This window comes from Sinohyriopsis cumingii, chromosome 10 (assembly GCF_028554795.1).
Source record: "Sinohyriopsis cumingii isolate HCF-2022 chromosome 10, ASM2855479v2, whole genome shotgun sequence".
NCBI lineage: Eukaryota > Metazoa > Mollusca > Bivalvia > Unionida > Unionidae > Sinohyriopsis > Sinohyriopsis cumingii.
This window is the reverse complement of record NC_142970.1, coordinates 63,868,883-63,890,219: the sequence shown is the minus strand read 5'-3', so window position 1 is coordinate 63,890,219 and position 21,337 is coordinate 63,868,883. Positions and strand designations below refer to the sequence as shown.

The 21,337-nt window shown below is 35.1% G+C and overlaps 1 protein-coding gene across 4 annotated transcripts in view; it reads right to left on the bottom strand.

The window, feature by feature from the left end:
* The window catches only part of LOC149790267 (acyl-CoA 6-desaturase-like), an 83,749-nt gene that overhangs the window by 11,358 nt on the left and 51,054 nt on the right, over positions 1-21,337 (bottom strand). For all 4 annotated transcript variants that reach the window (XM_089972314.1, XM_089972316.1, XM_089972313.1 and 1 more), the window contains exons 7-12: positions 21,033-21,098; positions 18,249-18,309; positions 15,471-15,547; positions 11,274-11,371; positions 5,833-6,009; positions 936-1,061 (exon numbers count right to left, since the gene is read on the bottom strand). In XM_089972314.1, coding sequence (XP_089828440.1) covers positions 936-1,061; positions 5,833-6,009; positions 11,274-11,371; positions 15,471-15,547; positions 18,249-18,309; positions 21,033-21,098 — 605 coding nt within the window. The remainder of the gene's footprint in view (positions 1-935; positions 1,062-5,832; positions 6,010-11,273; positions 11,372-15,470; positions 15,548-18,248; positions 18,310-21,032; positions 21,099-21,337) is intronic.

The window sequence follows — 21,337 nt, the reverse complement described above, 5'->3', positions numbered from 1 at the left end:
AATTTTTAATTTAACATTTTATAGTAAAAAATGGATTTTTAACAAGAAAAACATAGTCATATTATGGCCTAAAATACAGGACAAATATGGAAAAAGAGAACACTTGGCAGCTATGGTATTACCACCGCATCGGGCAAGCTACATGTTTACATGGTCTCCAACAAAAATGGCCATCTTGCTATGCAGAAATGGTCATGAATCCAATTAAGTTAGTTGTCCCGTTAAACCCGCCATGCCAACATGACAGAAGCTGACACAGTGATCCTCGCCCATCCCATCCATCCATCCATATAGGAGATCATCCTCAATGTGAAAGTTTCTGTCTGTGGTCAATTTCTCTGATACAGCTGACAATAGTCATGCTACTTCATATGTGGATACAACTTGATCTACACAATACCATTTTATGAAAAGCTCTTGGGTGGGATCAACATCCAGACTCTGTCCAGCAGCTTGTTATGGATATTTATTTTTAACTTTTTTTGCTTAGTGTGTCCTCTGGACACACACTTCCAATTTCCTCAGCATGATATAACCAATAACGTGCTTATGTGCCATAAAAAAACAAGAAAAATCCCAATGAAATCAACAAAAGTCACTGGCCAATTATAATATGGTTCTACCCAAATTTGAAGGGTGTGTGCATTTTTTTATGACAAAGATTTGTTTGAATATACCTCAATAGAAAGTGGCCCCATTTTTCAGCCCCCATCAACAGCATTATAAAGAGGGAGGCAATGAACTTACCTGACAATACAATGCACTTACTTGACAATACAATGGACTTACTTGACAATAAAATGCACTTACTTGACAGAATTATGAACTTATAGACAATACAATGTATTTACTTGACAATACGATGTACTTACTTGACAAAACGATGAACGTACTTGACAATACAATGTTTTTACTCGACAATAAAATGTACTTACCTGATAATATCTACGAAAGCTCTTCCTAGAGGTTTCACACAATATGTGACTCCATGCTTTTCACACAGTGATTTGACCATAGGGGCTATCTTGTACAAGTTGTGGCGGGGCATGGTAGGAAACAAGCTGAAATAGTTAAGTTGAAGATATGAAATAAGAATGAGATTTTACTTGACCTGATTTCGTGTACAACTTCTGACAGGGCAAAGTGGGAAACAGGTTCAAGTGAGATAAGTTTAAGACTTGAAAGAAGTACAATATCTGACCAGATTTATTATATTGTACAAGTTGTGACCAGATGTGGTTGGAAATAATGAATCAATATAAAGTACAAGACCAAGTATAATAGGATACAAATGTTTGGCAAGCAGTGTAACATTATATAAATTTCAGCTGCATACAGCAAGTTGGGTAATATCTACAGTAAAAAGAAATTCCCAGGTCAATCAGCTGTGATAAATATAAACCCCCTGGTCATGATCTGTGATAAATATAAACCCAGGCCAATCAGCTGTGACAAACATAAACACCCAGGCCAATAAGCTTTGAAAAATATAAACCGCCAGGTCAATAAGCTGTGATAAATATAAATTCCCATGCCATTCAGCTGTGATTGATATAAACCCCCAGGCCAATCACCTGTGATAAATATAAACCCCAAGGTCAATCCAATGTGATAAATATAAACCCCGAGGTCAATAAGCTGTGATAAATATAAATTCCCATGCCAATCAGCTATGATAAATATAAACCCCAAGGTTAATCCAATGTGATAAATATAAACCCCTAGGTCAATAAGCTGTGATAAATATAAACCCCAAGGTCAATAAGCTGTGATAAATATAAATTCCCATGCCATTCAGCTGTGATTGATATAAACCCCCAGGCCAATCACCTGTGATAAATATAAACCCCAAGGTCAATCCAATGTGATAAATATAAACCCCCGAGGTCAATAAGCTGTGATAAATATAACCCCCGCAAGGTCAATAAGCTGTGATAAATGTAAACCTCCAGGCCAATCAGCTATGATAAATATAAACCCCAAGGTTAATCCAATGTGATAAATATAAACCCCTAGGTCAATAAGCTGTGATAAATATAAACCCCAAGGTCAATAAGCTGTGATAAATATAAATTCCCATGCCATTCAGCTGTGATTGATATAAACCCCCAGGCCAATCACCTGTGATAAATATAAACCCCAAGGTCAATCCAATGTGATAAATATAAACCCCGAGGTCAATAAGCTGTGATAAATATAACCCCCGCAAGGTCAGTAAGCTGTGATAAATATAAATTCCCATGCCATTCAGCTGTGATTGATATAAACCCCCAGGCCAATCACCTGTGATAAATATAAACCCCAAGGTCAATCCAATGTGATAAATATAAACCCCGAGGTCAATAAGCTGTGATAAATATAACCCCCGCAAGGTCAGTAAGCTGTGATAAATATAAATTCCCAGACCAATCAGCTGTGATAAATATAAACCTCCCAGTCAGTTGTAAAAAAATAGGAACTTGGATAGGAATAGGATGTCATAAACTGAAACCCAAGATCAATATGCTATGATTAATAGAAACCCCCAAGCCAATAAAAAGACCACAAATGTTCATGTTGTATGTAAAGCAAACTGCATCACATATACATTTGGAACAATAAACAAGTATTTCTATTGAACCCTGATTCTTACCTACCAGACACAAATTTTTTGTATATCAGATTAAGACATCAAGGTCTTTAGTGATATGATCCTAAAGTTTCAACTGAACACAACAACTGATGCTCAAGATATGTGATTTTCAGAAACTTAAACGCAAAATTTGAATATCAGTGACGATGATGTCACCACTACCAGAGGAAAGATGATTACTATATTTCACCATACCATATTTATACTATAAAATAAAACTTTTTTCCTGTTCAAGAATGGCAAAACTTCTTTTCACCCAAGCCATGTGTTCCAAGACTTAAGAATCTGCAACACCACCACCCCACCCCCTGCTCTTGCCACTGTATGTTTCTAGTTTCTGACCTTGATTCAGAACCATTGAGGAATCTGATAAACAACATTTTTTCAATTTTTTTTTTTATTCCTTCTGAGAGTAAGAACCATTGATTTCAGTCAAGGTCATATCTGGCCTACATGTCAAATAAAATGTAGCAATTGTTACAAACTCTGGTTTCTCCAGAGGATTGACCCACATCCGGGCATCTGTTTTGTGTTGTAGTTAGGTTTATAATTTATGTTTTGGGAAAGAAAAGTCATTCTTGCCTTAACACTTGAGAAGTTAAAGTGTCTTATGTTGTGACCAGTTTTGGGCTAATTATTTTGTTTTCTTCAATTTATTTGGATATCAAGTTTGTTTTTCCTAGAAATACTAGTGCGTTCAGCGACATTTATCAAAAATTATACAGAAGTAAAAAAGTGGAATGTTATTTTCTGTGATTCAACAAAGAACTGCTGACACATCAGTATGACATTGACCACAGCATACATCATCGCTTTCCATTTTGGATTTCATTGGGATTTGAACTCAATTTTATTAGGACTTTTTATTACTATAACTTATATATATTTTTTAATTCTTTATTTTTCAATTTGACTCATAAGCCATAAGTTCTTTTTCTCATTTTTTACTTGTTTTAATGGGGAAATAAATTATTTGTTAAATTTTACAAAGCTTGTTGTCTTCACTCTTTTCCCATTACTTTTGTAAGAGCCTAAACACATAGTATTATCATATATTCCTCTTTGTTCATCGTGAGCAATTAGAGAACAAAATATATGCAAAAACTCCGAATGGTGTTACTGCATCCATATTACAGTGTGTATCGCTTATGTCAGGTAATACATGACATATTGTTCATTGACGTAAATGTAGAGAAATGAATCATGTCTGGTTGTACTCCAAGGTTTGAATATGTTATCAGACTGAAAACTGGATCCAACAAAAATTGGAAACGAGAGAGAGATATGGAAATATCAACTGACTGCTTGAGGCATCTGCCATTCACACATTACATAGGGTGCAAAATATCCAGGTTAACTAAATGATAACATCTCACAAAAAGATATTATTATTTAAATTCACATCTTTTCGCTAGCATGGGTTACAAAAAGCATCATTAAAGCAAGATATTGTTGTGTATAATATTTAATATCAATGCCTATTTGTATCAAATACAATTATAGATGGCAAGCAAATAGAAGCCTGAGTGGTAAATTTTGCATTCTTTTAAGTGAGCCAATTTGTTTTAAATATCAAGTTGGCCAATATAACAAAGCCAACCTTGTTTCCTTTTGACTGATATTCACACGAATTTTCAAAATAAATTGAAACAATGGAACAGTTTTAAAGTGACACAATCTAGTCCTTCACACACAGACATTGATTATCCAGTGTTTCCCAAAAGATTTGGAGGAGAAAATAAAAATAAAATCATTCAATCGATTTGTGAAGGCCAAAAGACAAGATGATTTTGCTGACTATATGATGGTTAATATGGATGAAACTCTGGTAGCCTCTGATTACATTCCTGGACAGCTACACACTTGTCTGCAGTGTGGCAGTTTATAGTGTCTGGCACTGGGACATCATGCTGCATCATGTCCCACCCATCACTTTATCCTGACAAAAGGCAAACCAGACCTAACATTAACCTCTTAATGCTAAGTGCCAAGCGAAGCAGCTGTTAGTACCATTTTTATAAGTCTTTTAGGGGCCCCGAGTGGCCGAGTGGTCTAAAGCGCTTTCCGTTACGGATCACTGCCATCTCACCTCTGTCTGCGGCGGTTCGAGTCTAGGATTCAGCCAATGTGGGTATGTGAGAAAGCTTGCCAGTAGCTTCTCGTGGGTCGGTGGTTCTTTCCGGGGTTTTCCCGGGTTCTTCCTCCACCATTAATACTGGCCGCCATGTATAGCCTATCGTGTGCTGAAAAATGGCGTTAAGCCCCAAAACAACAACAACAACAACATAAGTCTTTTCTTTTTACTCTGTCACATGACCTATCACATCTGAGGCAGGCACTCTTACCACTTATGCATCATGTTTGCAGACATGTGGCATCATGTCCCCCCATCACTTTATCCTGACACCAGGCATACCAGTCCTAACACTAACCTCTTAATGCTGAGCGCTAAGCAAAGCAGCTGCTAGTACCATTTTTATAAGTCTTTTCTTTTTACTCTGTCCCATGACCTACCACATCCAAGACAGGCACTCTTACCGCTTATGCCATTGGAGTGGTCTGGGCAAATGAGTTTAAGAATATACCAAAAGAGAAGGGTAATATTAACTAGATGTATGTATCGACATACAGATAAAAGTACATATTGATGGACAAGGGTAACATTAACTGAATATACATATGGACAGATGGAAAAAAAGTAAATACTGACTGACATGGGTAACCTTAACTGAATGTATGTTTGGACAGACATATAAAGTTACATACTGATAGAAAATGTAACATTACAATGTTACTACCATATTCAAGTCATAACAATACACTTTGAAAATAGGGCAATAAGGGAACTTGACTGCTCTGAACCACCACCTACCCAGAATTTATCTAATAAAGAATTTGCTTATATTGGTCAGAGGAAAAGAACTATATAAACTGTGTCCCCTTGTGGATTGCTTACATTAAGACAAATAATAAACTAAACTGTTCTTACAACATTCTTCCCGACATAAATCTTAGCTTTATATGCTTTGAAGATTTGAACTGACCTGTTTTGTTTTCATTATTAAATTCCTTTGCTAATGATCAGTGCCATTTAACACACTAAAATATTGGATTTCTCATTTTGTTCCATTTTATTTTTCCCCATAACCAGGTTTGCTTATACTACTGTTAATTTGTTCTGAATGGTTTTCCATACTTACTGGTGTTCTATCTGGAAATTCAGGTGACCTGTAAACCAGTCATTGAAGAAAGATTTCTGAACATTGCAAGTAGCATGAATTTGAAGCTGTAACCATGGTTTTGACTGGTCCTCTTCTATAGTCATTGGAATATGGTTAGACTGTGACACCCATGTAAACCAATGGCTCTCAAGACATCTGTAAGATAGTGATTGAATTTGTCTGAGTCATAAAAATGTGTCCTCTAGATAAGAAAAAATATTTGCTAAAAACATTAAATGAAAAAGAAAATTAGCATCCTAAATCACTGCATTTTAAAAAGATCACAATAGTTAGGAGGAGGCAGCATTATTAATAACTGTTTACTTGATAACTGCCAATAATTATCTCAGAATTTGATTCCCTAACCCTGATTTCCTTATGATAATGCCACTCTTGCCAACAGCCATCTATGACATCTGGAAGAAATTTATACCTCAATGCAGCACAAGGACAAGGTTAAATCTGGAATGCAATTGTAAAACAAATACTTCTGTCCAAAAGAAAGCTGATATCAAGAAAGTTTTAAAATCTGAACAAAAACACCTGGAAACATAATGCACGACAGAAAAATATAATCCAATAATATCCATATGAAAATGTATATAAACCAAACTTCATTTACCTATATTTAATGGCTTTTGTATAATCCTGCTTGCAAGGTTCTATACCAAAATGACATTTTTTAAAAAATTAGTCCCAAAATCAGAACAAAAAAAAGAATTTAAAAGAATTACACAAGTCCTTTAAGGATCTGACACTAGTGTCTGAGAAGACTTACCAGCAATTTAAGATAAAAATTTATTTCATCTTTTTAACTGCCAAGTGTTGAAACCGTCTTTGAAATTCTTCAGGGATATTCCTAAGCAGTAACATCTTCAAATTAGCCATTGTGGTGGCCATGTTAACTTGTTAACCCCTGAAGGTTTTTGTTGTTTTGGCTCAATTTGTAATTTATGTGCAATGTCTATGCACAAGAGATTAAATAAGCAAGGAATATTCAAATTTGGTGACGTCATCAAAATGCTCTCATTAACCCCTGGAGGGTTTTTTTTGTCCAGCGGGGGTAGGGACGGGGGGCAAAAACATTTAACACAAACATGGTGCAGATTAAAAGTAAAATTACATAACATAACGAGATAAAGAATTGCAAATTAATTTTAGGAAGATAAACTATTCCAAATAAATGCAAACATGTATTAATACAAGATAACAAAAGGTATGGATGTTAAAACAGGATGCAAAATTAGAGTTCCTGCAATTTATGGTTCAGGACAATACATGTAAGCATTAACATATGGTGCAGTTGTGGGGACTGTAAAAATAAGAACTGCACCAAACAAATTTAGTAAGATAAATGCATCCAAATAAAATTAAGCATGAAATACTACAAGATAAAGATATTACAATTCTGTCAGAGGTATCTAAAAAAGTAACATGTAACAAATTTAAATTTTTTTAAATATTGGGTCAAAGTTTGTTATATAAACCATGTTCCTTCAAAATATAAGATTTTCTCAGGTGGTAAATCACAGCTTTAGCAAATAAGATTTTTTTCTTCGATTTTTAATTTCAGTGTGTTCACATTCAAAACACGAGTGACAAATAGACTCCTGCAAATCATGACTATAATGGAAGTCAGATCAGCAACATTTTCACCATTAACCCTAGCCCTGTCTATCTTGATCTCATAAGAAGTTTTCCAGTGCAAACCACATGCTGATGTGTCCATTCATTCAGGAGAAGCAATTACAAGAAGATTTTTAATATGGCCACTGTGACAGCCATATTGAATATCTGAGTGGTACCATTTACATTCAGGATCAATCAAACATCAGAAGTCATTCAGTAAAACCACATGACAATACAACCATCCATTCAGAAGCAGTGATAAAGTTTTGAGGATGGCCACTGTGGCTGCCATACTGGATTTGCAAGGAGTACCATTTTCATTTAGGATCAACAAGATTTTTCAAGATGACCACTATGGTAGCTACACTGGACACCAGGTTAGCACCATTTTCATTTAGGAAAATTTGACATCATAGAAGGAATATAGTAGAAACCCCATGTTGTCATGTTCATACAGTTGTGTGTGTGTGTGTGTGTGTGTGTGAATTTTTAATGTACCTTTAACATTTTTCCAGTCATATCACTATGATGACTGCAGTTTGGCAGTTTATAGTGATGTCATGCACAAGGCCTCATGCTAGACAAGTAGCATGATGTCCCACCTAGTCAGATTATCTTGACACCAGGCCGAGCTGCCAGTACCATTTTTTTAATGTCTTTGGTATGACCCATGACCTCCTACATCTGAGACGGACACTCTAACCACATAGGCCACCGAAGCAGTCCATTCAGGAGCATTAGTAATAACAAAATTATTGCTGTGGTTTACATATGTTTGTTAAATTTAGACATTGAGAGGAAAGAAAATCTTTGCTAGATTGTGGCCAAACGTTTATTAACAGCACAACCACCACCCCAAAAATTAACTGTATGTAGACCTAAATACAAGAGACATATAAGTACAATTTCAATTCAAGATATCATCAGGCTTTACCACCCCACCCCCCCATCCCCATTAAATTAGTGTTTTGTCGTGGACTCACAATGGTGTAAATCTGCATGAAATTTAATGATCCCCACCAAGAAAAATTAGCAAATGCACATTAATTGAACACAGTTGATTTGTTGTAAGCATTACAAAATCTGCAACATTCACTAATATGAAAAAAGCTCAATGTAATCATATAAGCATTTGACTTGTAGATTAACCTCCAAAAGCAGGCAGTTGCTAAGCAACATTTTGCAACTGTATACATAAATGCTTACAAGGATTATCTTATTATCAAGCATTTTTCCAACTGCCCTTGGTGAGGATGCAGAATGGCAGACATGCAGTTCTTGGTATTCATTGGTAATGTCTCTGCAGTTATATGCAGTTCTAATGCATACCTTGTATATGATCCACAAAAATGCTGGACATTTAGCCATCTACTTAGGCTTTCATCACAACAGATATGAATAAAAGGATGTACTTTTCCATGATCCACTACCTTTAAAATCCTACGTACTAAAAAAAAGCAAAGAACAAACAACATCAAAAAGTCAAGAATACTGTCATTATACATGGTTTACTAGTATGATTTACTACTATATATACTAACTTTAAGATGAGTCCAACTTCAAACTGCATAGATGCAGATCTACCATCATATAATGCATTGGTAGATCTGAGTCTGAACAGTTTTTTAGAAGTAATCACTAAAACACACAACATAGACCCTGATCTGCATGCACATTATGCTATAGCTGATCAGGATCTTTGTTGTTTGCAGTTTGACTTCACTTATAAGCATAGCTGCCAACCCTCCAGGCTCGCAGTCAGTGAAAATAGTAATAAATATCAGTGAACTTTGACATGAATTCGCAATCTTCCAGTCTGGGAATATTTGTCGGAACAAATGTTTAACATGGTCTCCAGCTGACAAAGGTAGATTGTGTTCAACAAGAAAACTCACAAACAATGCGTCAGCATTGGCAGCTTGCAGGTCTTCTGTTGATGGCTTCAAATATTCCAGAGCTGAAATCTGATGTGAGTTCTTAATTTTCTCAACAGCTATGTGCTTTTTGCTACCAATGTGCTTCCTCACATCGTCTCTGCCACCATGCCCAATGCTAAAATATGAGGCACAATGCATGCAAAAAGCATGATGTATATTGGTGTTTGATGGCTGAATGCACAGCCAATTTTTGGTATATTTCAAACTAAACTTCACTTTATGTGCAATACATTTCCTTTTCCTTGTTGGTGAAGACATTTTCAAGATGCAGTGCCAAATGATTAAAACCAGTGTTTGCAGCACATGCGCAGAGCAAAATTCTGGTTAGGCCCCAGTTTCTCTCAAAAGCATTTGTATAGATTAAAATACGCTAAAATGCTTGCGACCGGGCCAACAGTACCGATCAGCTAAAGTTCCACTAATATCGTGACCAGCAGTACCAGACCATTTTGTCAGCTGCTGATGTCACGACTAGCTCTTAACAAGAAATAGGTTATTTTATTAAAGATTTAAAATAATGGCATTGGGGAATTCGAGACTTGTTTGCATGCATCGTGAATCGCTGAAAAAGTCATGAAATTCATGCCAAAATCGTGAGGGTTGGCAGCTATAAAAGGGAGTATATATGGTAAGTTCAAACACTGTTGAAGCATGATGGCAAGAACTGAGCCAGAGTTCAGTCTTCCCAGAATGTTCCAGTAAAATGTCTGTACTATGCAAACTGTATATGACTTGTGCTCTTACATGACAGATTTTAAAATGTGTGCCATACATGGCATATTATACTATGTGTGCAATAGTAGTCCTCTATGTAAGAACTAGTAGGATATGGTTGACTGTGGTGATCACTGACCAATGCATCTTAATGACTTCTATCTTCAGTCAGAGTATGCAGCCACGAACTAAAGTTACAGTGCAGAAGCCATTATTTTCTTATTAGACTTACCATGACAGTGACCTCTGACCTCCAGACCATGGAAAGTGTTTCTTTATTATCCTAAATACAAGCCATCAAGAAAGTTTGGTTAAGGAATTTAATTTATAACAGATTTGTTCTGAAATCTCATTTTTCTTTGACCCACAGTATTCATGTCCTTTGACCTTCTGACACCATCATAAATGGGCCTCTTCCATGTCTTAGGTATAAGTCCTAAATATTCTGGAACTAAAGTTTTTATGTAAAAACTCATTATTCTTCTTTCAGTGACTCTAACCTTTGAACTTTGGACCACAAAATCAATTTGCTTCATTCTTACCCATTGTTTACGTCGTCCACAAGCTTTGGTTAAGGTACATAGCTGAGAGCTGAAATTTGTGCATTGAAATTCATCCAAGGCAGCCCACCAAGTATGAACAATACAAAGTGTAACAAACATTTTTATTAGTTGAACCATGAAAGCAAAAGACTGGTTATGTTTTAAGGCAAACTGTACTTCATTTTGCTATGATGATAACATTGTACCAGTCAAGCAACATGCAAGGGCAAACTACCAAGTTTCGCTAAATCTGGCAAACGTTTTTTTCTTCTCACTGGACAAGTAACATTACAAAATGCTGCTTATCCAATGGTCCAAATGCTGAACTTAGAAAAAGTCATATGAAATTCAATGTCATGGATCATTTTTGTTCTCTCAAACACATGATCTGAGTTATGTCCCTTGACATTATTACATCAGGTTCTCTGACATCACAAGAAACCCAATTTTTTTTTAGAGAATAAAAGAGAGAATGACAATAACTTTAGTAGGGTTCAAAATTCCTCCACAATCCATCCAAAACTAAATACACCTGTACATGCATTAAGCCAAATGGATCAGGACTGATCATAAAATAAAATATTCTTCTAAGACTCACCTAACTAGAAAGTAGTAACGCAGAGCACCCCAGAATCCGAGCAGAGGGCCATAGAGGAAAAGTAGCTTTGCAAAGAATGCAAACAACCCTGCCAAATCCTGTAATGAGAAATGCAGCATAAGTTTTAAAATAAAATAGCAAGCTCATATTCTGAAAATAATCAAACAAAATGGTAAATGGGTGTCCAAACATTCAATGAAAACCTTCCCAATTACAAAGTGGCAAATGGAAATCCTCAAATATTGATCACATTATGGAAAGAAAAATGGCATGGCAAGTATGGAAACTAGGATGGGAGGGGAGATGAAATGCCAATCAAACATACAGCCATAATCTTATGTTAGGTACATTTAAAAAAAAATTCCACTGCATGGTAATTGTACATTTTATCTTTCAAGTAATCTTTTGAAAAAGAAATAAAGATACAAGACTGAACTTCATGTTCTTTTCTTAAAAAAACATTGTCATACATCAGACCATATGAATATGGGCTGTTCCATTTAAACATACAGGTAGAGAAGGCAGTTTTTATATCAAAATGATAAGAAAATTCTAAATTGCATCTATGGGTGAGTACCCCACTTTAAAAGTGCCTTACCTGGATTTCATGTATTTTAATGGAACAGCCCTAACAATAAAACACCATCATTTAACATATATCATTGAAAACCTCAGCTGTCATTAAGTTTAAAGTGAGTTAAACTGATGAAAAATCAGTCATTTGGAAAGGAAAAAAAATGTTTGACAAAATATTTCAACTGCATTTGAGGCAAATATTTTGAAATAATATAACTTTGCCAATTTTAAAGATATCTGGCTGGATTTGGTGTCAAAATCAAGGTTAAAAATCAAATTTTATGACTAACTGAATAAAATGTGCATATCTATTACAACTGTTAAAATACAGGTGCAAACAGGTATCACAACAGGTAAAATACAAGTAATTATCTATTTACCGCTTAGAAAACTTAGAAAGTTCGAAAAAATTGTTCAATTGACCCTAGATGTACTCATAATTCCAGTAGCAACACAAGTCTTTCTTTCAGGTATTTGACAGGTAGAAGCTTGTCAAATTCTAGTTAAAGTTAATCGGGAGTAAAACAATAAATTTCACAAAGCTGTTTTTCTTTTATCTTCAACTAAAATAAAACTGATAACACCAGCATAATAATTGAATTTATAGAAGAATCTATCATTTATAATGTCTGTACATGTAATATTTATTCATTTGTCAGCTGCAGACTACACAGGTAAGTCTTCACTGCCAGTAATACATCTTTGTATGAAAGTCCACAAAACAGGTGCTCCTGGCATTAACACACAGTGGAACTTTGCATTTGTGTAGTTTGATCGTCGCATTCAAATTCGTTAGACGGACAATGTTTCCAAAAACTTCATCTGAATAGAATATTTGAAAATATTCCAAAGCTTTCCTGGAGCCATCTAACACTCGGGTGGGTCCAACTCTCTCAAAAAACTGAAACAAATCCCTTTGGTTTTCCAACTTCGTCCAAACATAATTATGTGGAGCGTACACTTCCTCCGGTTCAAAACCTTCAAAGTCCTCTTCATCGTCATCACTGTCACCCATAAGCGCATTCCATTGCCTCTCCAGATGCCTTCTCTCATTTTCATCCAACTTTACTAGGTCAAAATTGGTAAAATCTCTGATAAATCAAAATCTTACACTTCACTCTCATCTGATCTTTCTTCGAACTCCGCCATTTTGGATACAAATTTCACCATTCGGGAAACTCGTTAAAAGTGTCTACTTTGTTCAATATTTCTAGTTGTATACAAGCTAAACTCACGAGATAATCCAAATATAGTATCTACATTACAAGTAGGAAGTTATTAGAGGTACCGAAATTTATATAGTCGGGTGCTATAACGTTAGAGAAGAACACTGCCCCAGACCAGTAAAGTGTCCATAGTGATGAAAGGGTTAAGAATATTATTGTTTTATTTACAAGCCCAAAATCACATATTTACCACTTCTAAACACCTATTTACCACTTCTAAACACCTATTTACCACTTCTAAACACCTATTTACCACTTCTAAACAAATTTTGCAATTAAATAACTGAACATCAAATTATTTCTCTTAAAAATTTACAAGGAGCAATGTCAAGTCATTTTTGTCAATTAAATATCTCACCTTGTGTTTATAGCAATACTTAACTCATTAGAGACCAAATCACAGAACACCCCAAGTAACACAACAGAAGCAAGAAATGTGTTTGCATGTTTGAAATCCATTTAAAATCACAATGTTAGCAACAAGCACAATGTTCACAACAAATGCTAATCCAAATAGATGAAGGCCTCTCATCATACTCCCAGCTTCATTATTCATAACTGCTCCCTAATCCTGGGCTCATGCTTCAACCAACAAAGTAAATTACATCATACACTGCCATGCCTTTTCTAACACTGCTATCCGTCATATAAAACGGGTCAGCAACCTATTTTACATAATGTGCCACCTTTTTCTGGATTAATTACAAAATAAACAAGCGCGAACCAGCAGTAAGAGAGTAACACTGTTAAATCAAGATTTTTGGCTGCTCTTCACGTGCCACACAAAATGTCTTGATGTGCCAACTTGTGGCACGCGTGATGTCGGTTGCCAGCCCCTGATATAAGATACAGAACAGAATCCCCTTATTACATTGTCAGCATTGCTATAACAATGAATATCATTGCAGCTTAGTTTGAAATAAATTAAAGATTCTGAGAACAATATCAAAGTAAAGATCAAAACAACAAATCACTATCCGAGTTTTGTAAAACTGCTTAATTTCAACAGTAAAAATATTATCAATCACCCAACACAGTCTTCAGTTTTAAACTGTCAACAATAAATACCATGGGATAATGTCAAAAAGGGCCCAACATAACTTCTTATTGGGAATTACAGAGCTCCTTGCTTCAACCAAGTTTTGTAGACCATTTAATTTCAATGGTGATGAGGAAACTCAAAAAATAGTTAACAAAGAACGAATGGTGACAGAAAAAGGAGTAATAATCACAACTTAAATTATGTGGGATGATAACAATGGCGTACATAATGTTTAGTAATATATATATATATATATATATATATATATATATATATATATATATATATATATATATATATATATATACAGCTAGATAAAAGTGGAAGAAGAATGGGGAGGGAATGTTTCTGACCTATCAAATGTCTGACAGCAGTTCACTAAAGTTTTCTGGACCAATAATTGAATGATGATCACAGAAAAGATTATTGATAACAAGTCTGACAAATACCTGCATGATTGGCAAGGTGTTGTTTCCAGTAAAACATACTTGGGGCCCTGGAAAGGCACATTCAATATGTAGTAGCCACACATAGATACCATTTATAATTTTTTAAAATCATTTTCACATGAACCCTGGGAGGAACCATAGTACCCTGCCACAAGATTTAATGAAGTGTCTTCCCAAGGTACCATACATGTTTAAATCAAACAGCCCATAGAGTATAAAGCTGATATGAAAACATGTTCTGGCAATATCCAAATTAAGTACAATGGCTCTAATGTAACATTTGCAATAATGGATGTTCAAAATTCTTAAGAAATAAATTTCGTATTTAATTTTCCTTTGCATTTTTACAGTCTGGGTCGTATGATCCATAGCGTTACCATGTTATAATCACATTATAGCAAAGCAGATTATAATGGGATAAAGCAATACTGTAATTAGTCTTTAAATTTTTAGGATATATTTTGCAGATTTCACGCAGGTTATCAACTGTCCTTACAAACATTCTGTAAAAGGAAGAAAGACAGAGAATGAAAGGGTACACACTTGTTACAATTTTAAAGGCAGAGAACTCCATGGCTGCCACACAAGATAAATACAGTCATTATAAATAATGAGAAAAGTAGTTTTGTTTGTTTTTAAAATTAAAGAAAAAGCCTCATGAACAACTGCTTTGAATACCTGTGAATGCATGAAAGTACTGAGCAGGATATGCATTTCAAAACTTGTCAGTGTGATATAGCTGCATGTTAGAAAATAGACTTTTGTGATTTTTGGAATATTTACTAAATAAAGGCTTACAATTGAATCTTCTGCCAAGGAGAAGCTAGAAAAATGTTATGGAATCTACAAACTCTTTCTCCCCGCCTCAAAAATAATTTGTTAATTATGTTTCTGTTCAACAAACCTTCCACTGTCGCCTGGTGATAGAAAATCTAAAGACCATGTACTGGAAATAAACTGGAAAGAGCAGAGGGGGTCCAACTGAAACAAAGTTAAACAAAACAGTTAACAATATGACCATCAAATGCCAGATTATTCTAGCTATTAACTATCCATTATGATTAAATATTCAACAGTTCTACAATTATCTGTTTCAAGACACCAATCATCAGTGAAAACAGTACAAGAAAACAGTTAAGTTCAAAACAAGAGGCCCAGTCTAAGATTGCTCACCTGACAAAGGTATGCTTAACAGTCACATTTATGAGAATCTGACTAAAAAATGAAAACAACTGTTTCAAGGTTTTTCATTGTCTTGATATCTTCATGTATAACTGATGAAATATCAGCAATAACAAAAGACCTCAATGCCCTAATGAGATGTTTTAAGAATTTTTATTTATAAACCTTTGACAGAATTTTAACACTTTTACTATTGTATTTTACCTTGTACTTCATGTTAACATTTATTTGCATAGGTTTATCTTGCTAAATGTTTTTGAACACTTCTTCTATTTTACATTTTTTTAAATTTAATTTGTGAACATATAGCCACTACTGTGCTACTGATAATCTGTACACACTTCCATGTCATAATGTTTTCTGTTAAGCATGGTCAAATTCTGCAAATTATATCAAGAAAAGGTTATCATAGTTTTATTGTTTTTGTCGTTGTTGTTGTTGGGTTTAACGCCATTTTTCAGCACACGATAGGCTATGCATGGCGGCCAGTACTAATGGTGGAGGAAGAACCCGGGAAAACCCCAGGAAGAACCACCGACCCACGAGAAACTACCGTCAAGCTTTCTCACATACCCACATTGGCCAAATTCTAGACTTGAACCCACACAGACAGAGGTGAGATGGCAGTGATCTGTAACGGACAGCGCTTTAGACCACTCGGGGCCCCCCATAGTTTTATTAACAGCAGTCATATTTGATGGCAGAACAGTTTCATTTCTATAAATCTGAAACCCCTTCATGGTAGGATGCTTTCCCTCAAACTAAGTAACATTCTGTTCATTTACTTTCTAAAAGAAGTTGTTTAAAGCTGTTTGGGTTTTTTTGTGTTATTGATGGCAATATATGATCGAAAACTGGCATCAATTGAACAAACTGAACAAAATGTGAAAACCCTCACTGCTCAGATGTTTTGTCAAATTTGGTCAAAATCTGTTAAGCACTTTTTGTGAAGAATTTTGTTCTTCTATTTTTACTAATGGTGGCAAAATCTGATGGTAGATCAGCGTCATCTGTATAAAAAAAAGAAAACTCTTAATGCCATCATGCTTTCTGTAAAATACGGTAAAAATTAGGTTACATGTCTTTTAAAAGTCATAAATTTTACTATTTTTTAAGATTCTAATAACAGAATGCTTTCTGTCAAATTTAGACATAAATAAAAACTGAGTGGTCATTGAGAAGAGGTCATTTAAGGTTTTGTTTTCTTTACAATATCCATATCTTACGGCAGATTTGCATCATTGGTACAAACTTGAAAGACAACCATCTGAGGATGCTGTCTGCCATATTTGGCTGAACTTATTTTAGTGACATATTTGAATAAAGTTGCCAATTTTGATCTTAAAACCCAGCTGGGTTGTGCAAAACCCAGCCATGTCAGGTACTCATCCGTCCATGGTAAATGCATACAAGGCTCCATCAAAATGGGTCTACAGAACATGTCATGACATTAGGCCCAGCAAATGGGTGTACAGACTATCAAATATGGGTGTACAGACTATCAAATATGGGTGCACAGTCTATCAAATATGGGTGTACAGACTATCAAATATGGGTGTACAGACTATCAAATATGGGTGTACAGACTATCAAATATGGGTGTACAGACTATCAAATGGGTGTACAGAACATGTCATGACATTAGGCCCAGCAAATGGGTGTACAGACTATCAAATATGGGTGTACAGACTATCAAATATGGGTGCACAGTCTATCAAATATGGGTGTACAGACTATCAAATATGGGTGTACAGACTATCAAATATGGGTGTACAGACTATCAAATATGGGTGTACAGACTATCAAATGGGTGTACAGAACATGTCATGACATTAGGCCCAGAAAATGTGTGTACAGACTATCAAATATGGGTGTACAGACTATCAAATGGGTGTACAGACTAAGTCATAATATATAAGCTCAGATCAAAATGAGTGTACAATGTCATAGCATATAAGGACCCATCACAATGATAAGCTGTATGCACAGTTTATGTCAAAACATACAAAACCTCATACAATGGGTGTACAGACAACATCATAACATAAAAAACCCAACCAAAATGGGTGTACAGACAACATCATAACATTGAAAACCCCACCAAAATGGGTGTAAAATGTCATCAAATGTATCATCCCATCAAAATATATGTACAGAAATGTACAGATAATGTCATAACATACAAGGCCCCATCAAAATGGATGTACAATGTTATAACATATAACGCCCCATCAAAATGGATGTACGATTGTCATTACATATAAGGCCCCATTGAAATGGATGTACAATTTCAAAGCAAACAAGGCTTCATCAAAATGGATGTACAATTTCATAACATATAAGGCCCTGTCAAAATAGATGTACGATGTCATAACATATAATGACCCATCAAAATGGATGTACGATTGTCATTACAACAAGGCCCCATCAAAATGAATGTATAATTTCATAGCATATAAGGCCAATCAAAAGAGGTGTATACTAATTACAAAATACATACTGAGAAAGAAATATCTATGCTGCCAGTTGTATGGGGGACTCTTTTTCCTCTTCTTAGCTACCTGTAAACATCATACAAATAAGCTTATTATAAACATTCAAAAATGATATATTTGTTCAATGTTGTTATTAATAACCCATTATCGAGCCATATTAAATGGCATACCATCACAACCTGTGGAACAGATGGACTGATACAAAGATTTCTGTATGCCCCTACCTCTATGAAGGCTGCATAATGAATAATAATCATCACTCGCAAGTTATATGGATAAATGCATAAAATTTATTTGACGCTTCATACAGTGAGGCTTCAATTACTCAAACTCATCACGAGACAAATGATTTTATCCTGATAAATAGTTGCAGAGATGATTGATAAATTCATACATATTAAATTGTGTACATTAGAGATACACACCTGTTAAACCTGAGATTTCTATCAGTAGTTTGGAAAATTCTTGTCTGTAATTTTAATCTCCTATTCATTGTCTGTCATGCTAAAGTTACACAACCATTCTAACATTAACATTTTTAAAAACCTCACAAAGTATTCATGCGGCCACTTTTGTCACAGCTGATTCTCTATCAGCCCTCTCTTCCAACAAATCCCTACACATAAACCACAATTTGCATGAATTGGCTGACCCAAGTTCACAATCCAATCTGCTCTCATTTCTAAGACCATCTTATCTTTACTCAGGGTGATCATAAAATCCCATTGCTTTATTTTATGACATGATTTGCACAATCAATCTTACGGTCTTGACCGTAATATTATAATCTTCAAGATGCTTGAATGTAGTGCAACAGAACCTTCTCAAGTGCTGTAGTGATCAAGCTTAAGAGTCCAACAGATAAACTAAAAACAAACATGCTTTGAAGAAAAATACTTTCTAGAGGATACTCTGAATCAAAGCCCATATTTTTGTGAAATTTTCCATAGAAACTAAAGTGAAACTTGCAGCAAACAGCTCTGTGGATAATCCATAAGTCTGTATGATAATCCATAAGTCTGTATGATAATCTATAAGTCTGTATGATAATCTGTAAGTCTATATGATAATCCATAAGTCTGTATGATAATCTATAAGTCTGTATGATAATCCATAAGTCTGTATGATAATCCATAAGTCTGTATGATAATCTATAAGTCTGGATGATAATCTGTATGTCTGTATGATACTCCATAAGTCTGTATGATAATCCACAAGTCTGTATGATAATCCACAAGTCTGTATGATAATCTATAAGTCTGTATAATAATCCAAAAGTCTGTATGATAATCCATAAGTCTGTATGATAATCCATAAGTCTGTATGATAATCTGTAAGTCTGTATGATAATCTGTAAGTCTGTATGATCATAAGGTCTGGATAAGTGGTGTCTGTATAACTTATGTTTTACTTCATGTCATGAATTCATTACTGCTGTCGTTTAATTTTCTGATTCCCCAATCATGGAATCCCTCTCTTTATCTCTCCCATCATATACAAGTGTCAACTTACCTTGATCAATCAAAATGTTGATCAACCAATTCAGATACCTACCTATACTTGATGAAGAACTTAAGAAATGGTAACCAATTTGCTCCCATAAATATAACCCGTCCTCTCCCACATTTCACCCCTGCCCTATGAAGAACATCAGCCTCAAGTAACAAAAAAAGCATACAACTTTTCAGAAAATAGTGCAAATACAATAGTTTGTCAGCATGAATATCTTGCAATGGTGACAATAATACAATCTACGTTTCAAATCAATCCACTGTAAACTGTAAGAGTAGCTGGAGACACAAAATTCTGTAATCCAGCCATGAGATAAAAAGGGAAATAACTCCTGGAAAAATAACAGGAGAACAAGCACTTTTCAACATGTGTATCTTTTGGATGATAACCATAATAAAGTTACTCAGCCATCATTAAAAGCAAGACAAAACTTCAGGACTGGTTGCACTAACAAGATTGTATCATACACTGCATTAAACAACATGATAAAAAGAGCAATAGCTCAAACAAACCATGTAGGTGCAGAGACATATGTCAATCTGTGCGTCTCCAGGTGTCAAAATTATATTTAACAAGTTTCATGGCTTTAACAAGATTTTTTTACACACAAAACAAAAATGACAAGAACTCAAAGACAATGTTGTGAGCAAAGTGATTCGTTGATATGCACATTTTCAAATGATGATAATATTTACCAAGTTTCGTGACCATTCATTTAAAATTGCAGGACTAGTACTATTAACAAGGACTGGAAATAAGGAGAGACGGTGTGTGTGTGATTTGGAGTTTTAATGTAGGTGTAATAAGTTTTCAGCCATAACACTACAACATCTGCAGTGTGGCAGTTTATAGTGGTGTCTAGCACTGGGGCATCATGCTGCAGACATGTAGCATCATGTCCCACCCAGTCACATTATTCTGACACCAGGTCGAGCAGTCCGAACACTAACATCTCAATGCTGAGTGCCTAGCGAGGCAGCTGTTAGCACCATTTTTATAAGTCTCTGATATGACTCAGCCGGGGATCGAACCCATGACCTCCCGCATCCGAGGCAACACTCTAACCACTAGGTCACCGAAGTTGTCAGGAAGGACAGATGAAAGGACATAGTTACTACTCTAGCTCTATAGAGATAGGGGTATAAAAAAAACTAATTAATTATCCCAATAGGACAATTATCTCCTTTTCTTGTTAATTATAAATGACTGTCTGTTTCACCTTCCATGTCATATGTCACGCAAACAAAATTATGGATAAGTTGTTAAAAAATGCATACCTCGACTGGCATTACATCTCCTAAAACAAAGATTGACTCCACCCTTACATCAGGATCCTTGTTTATCTGGAAGGAAAATAGCATATGCACATGGACAGGCATTTAAAAAGTATGGGTACAATAAGCTATTAAAAAAAGAACTGCAACTTTTTCCATCAACACATGCAAGTGAAAAAGACAATAAAAAAATGACGTTTCTAACACACCTAGGCATCTGGCTAAATAAAAATCTATTGAATTCATATGTACTTGGACGCATTCAGAATTAGCCTCCAAAATGTGTTTCTTACCCCCCATTTCAGGCA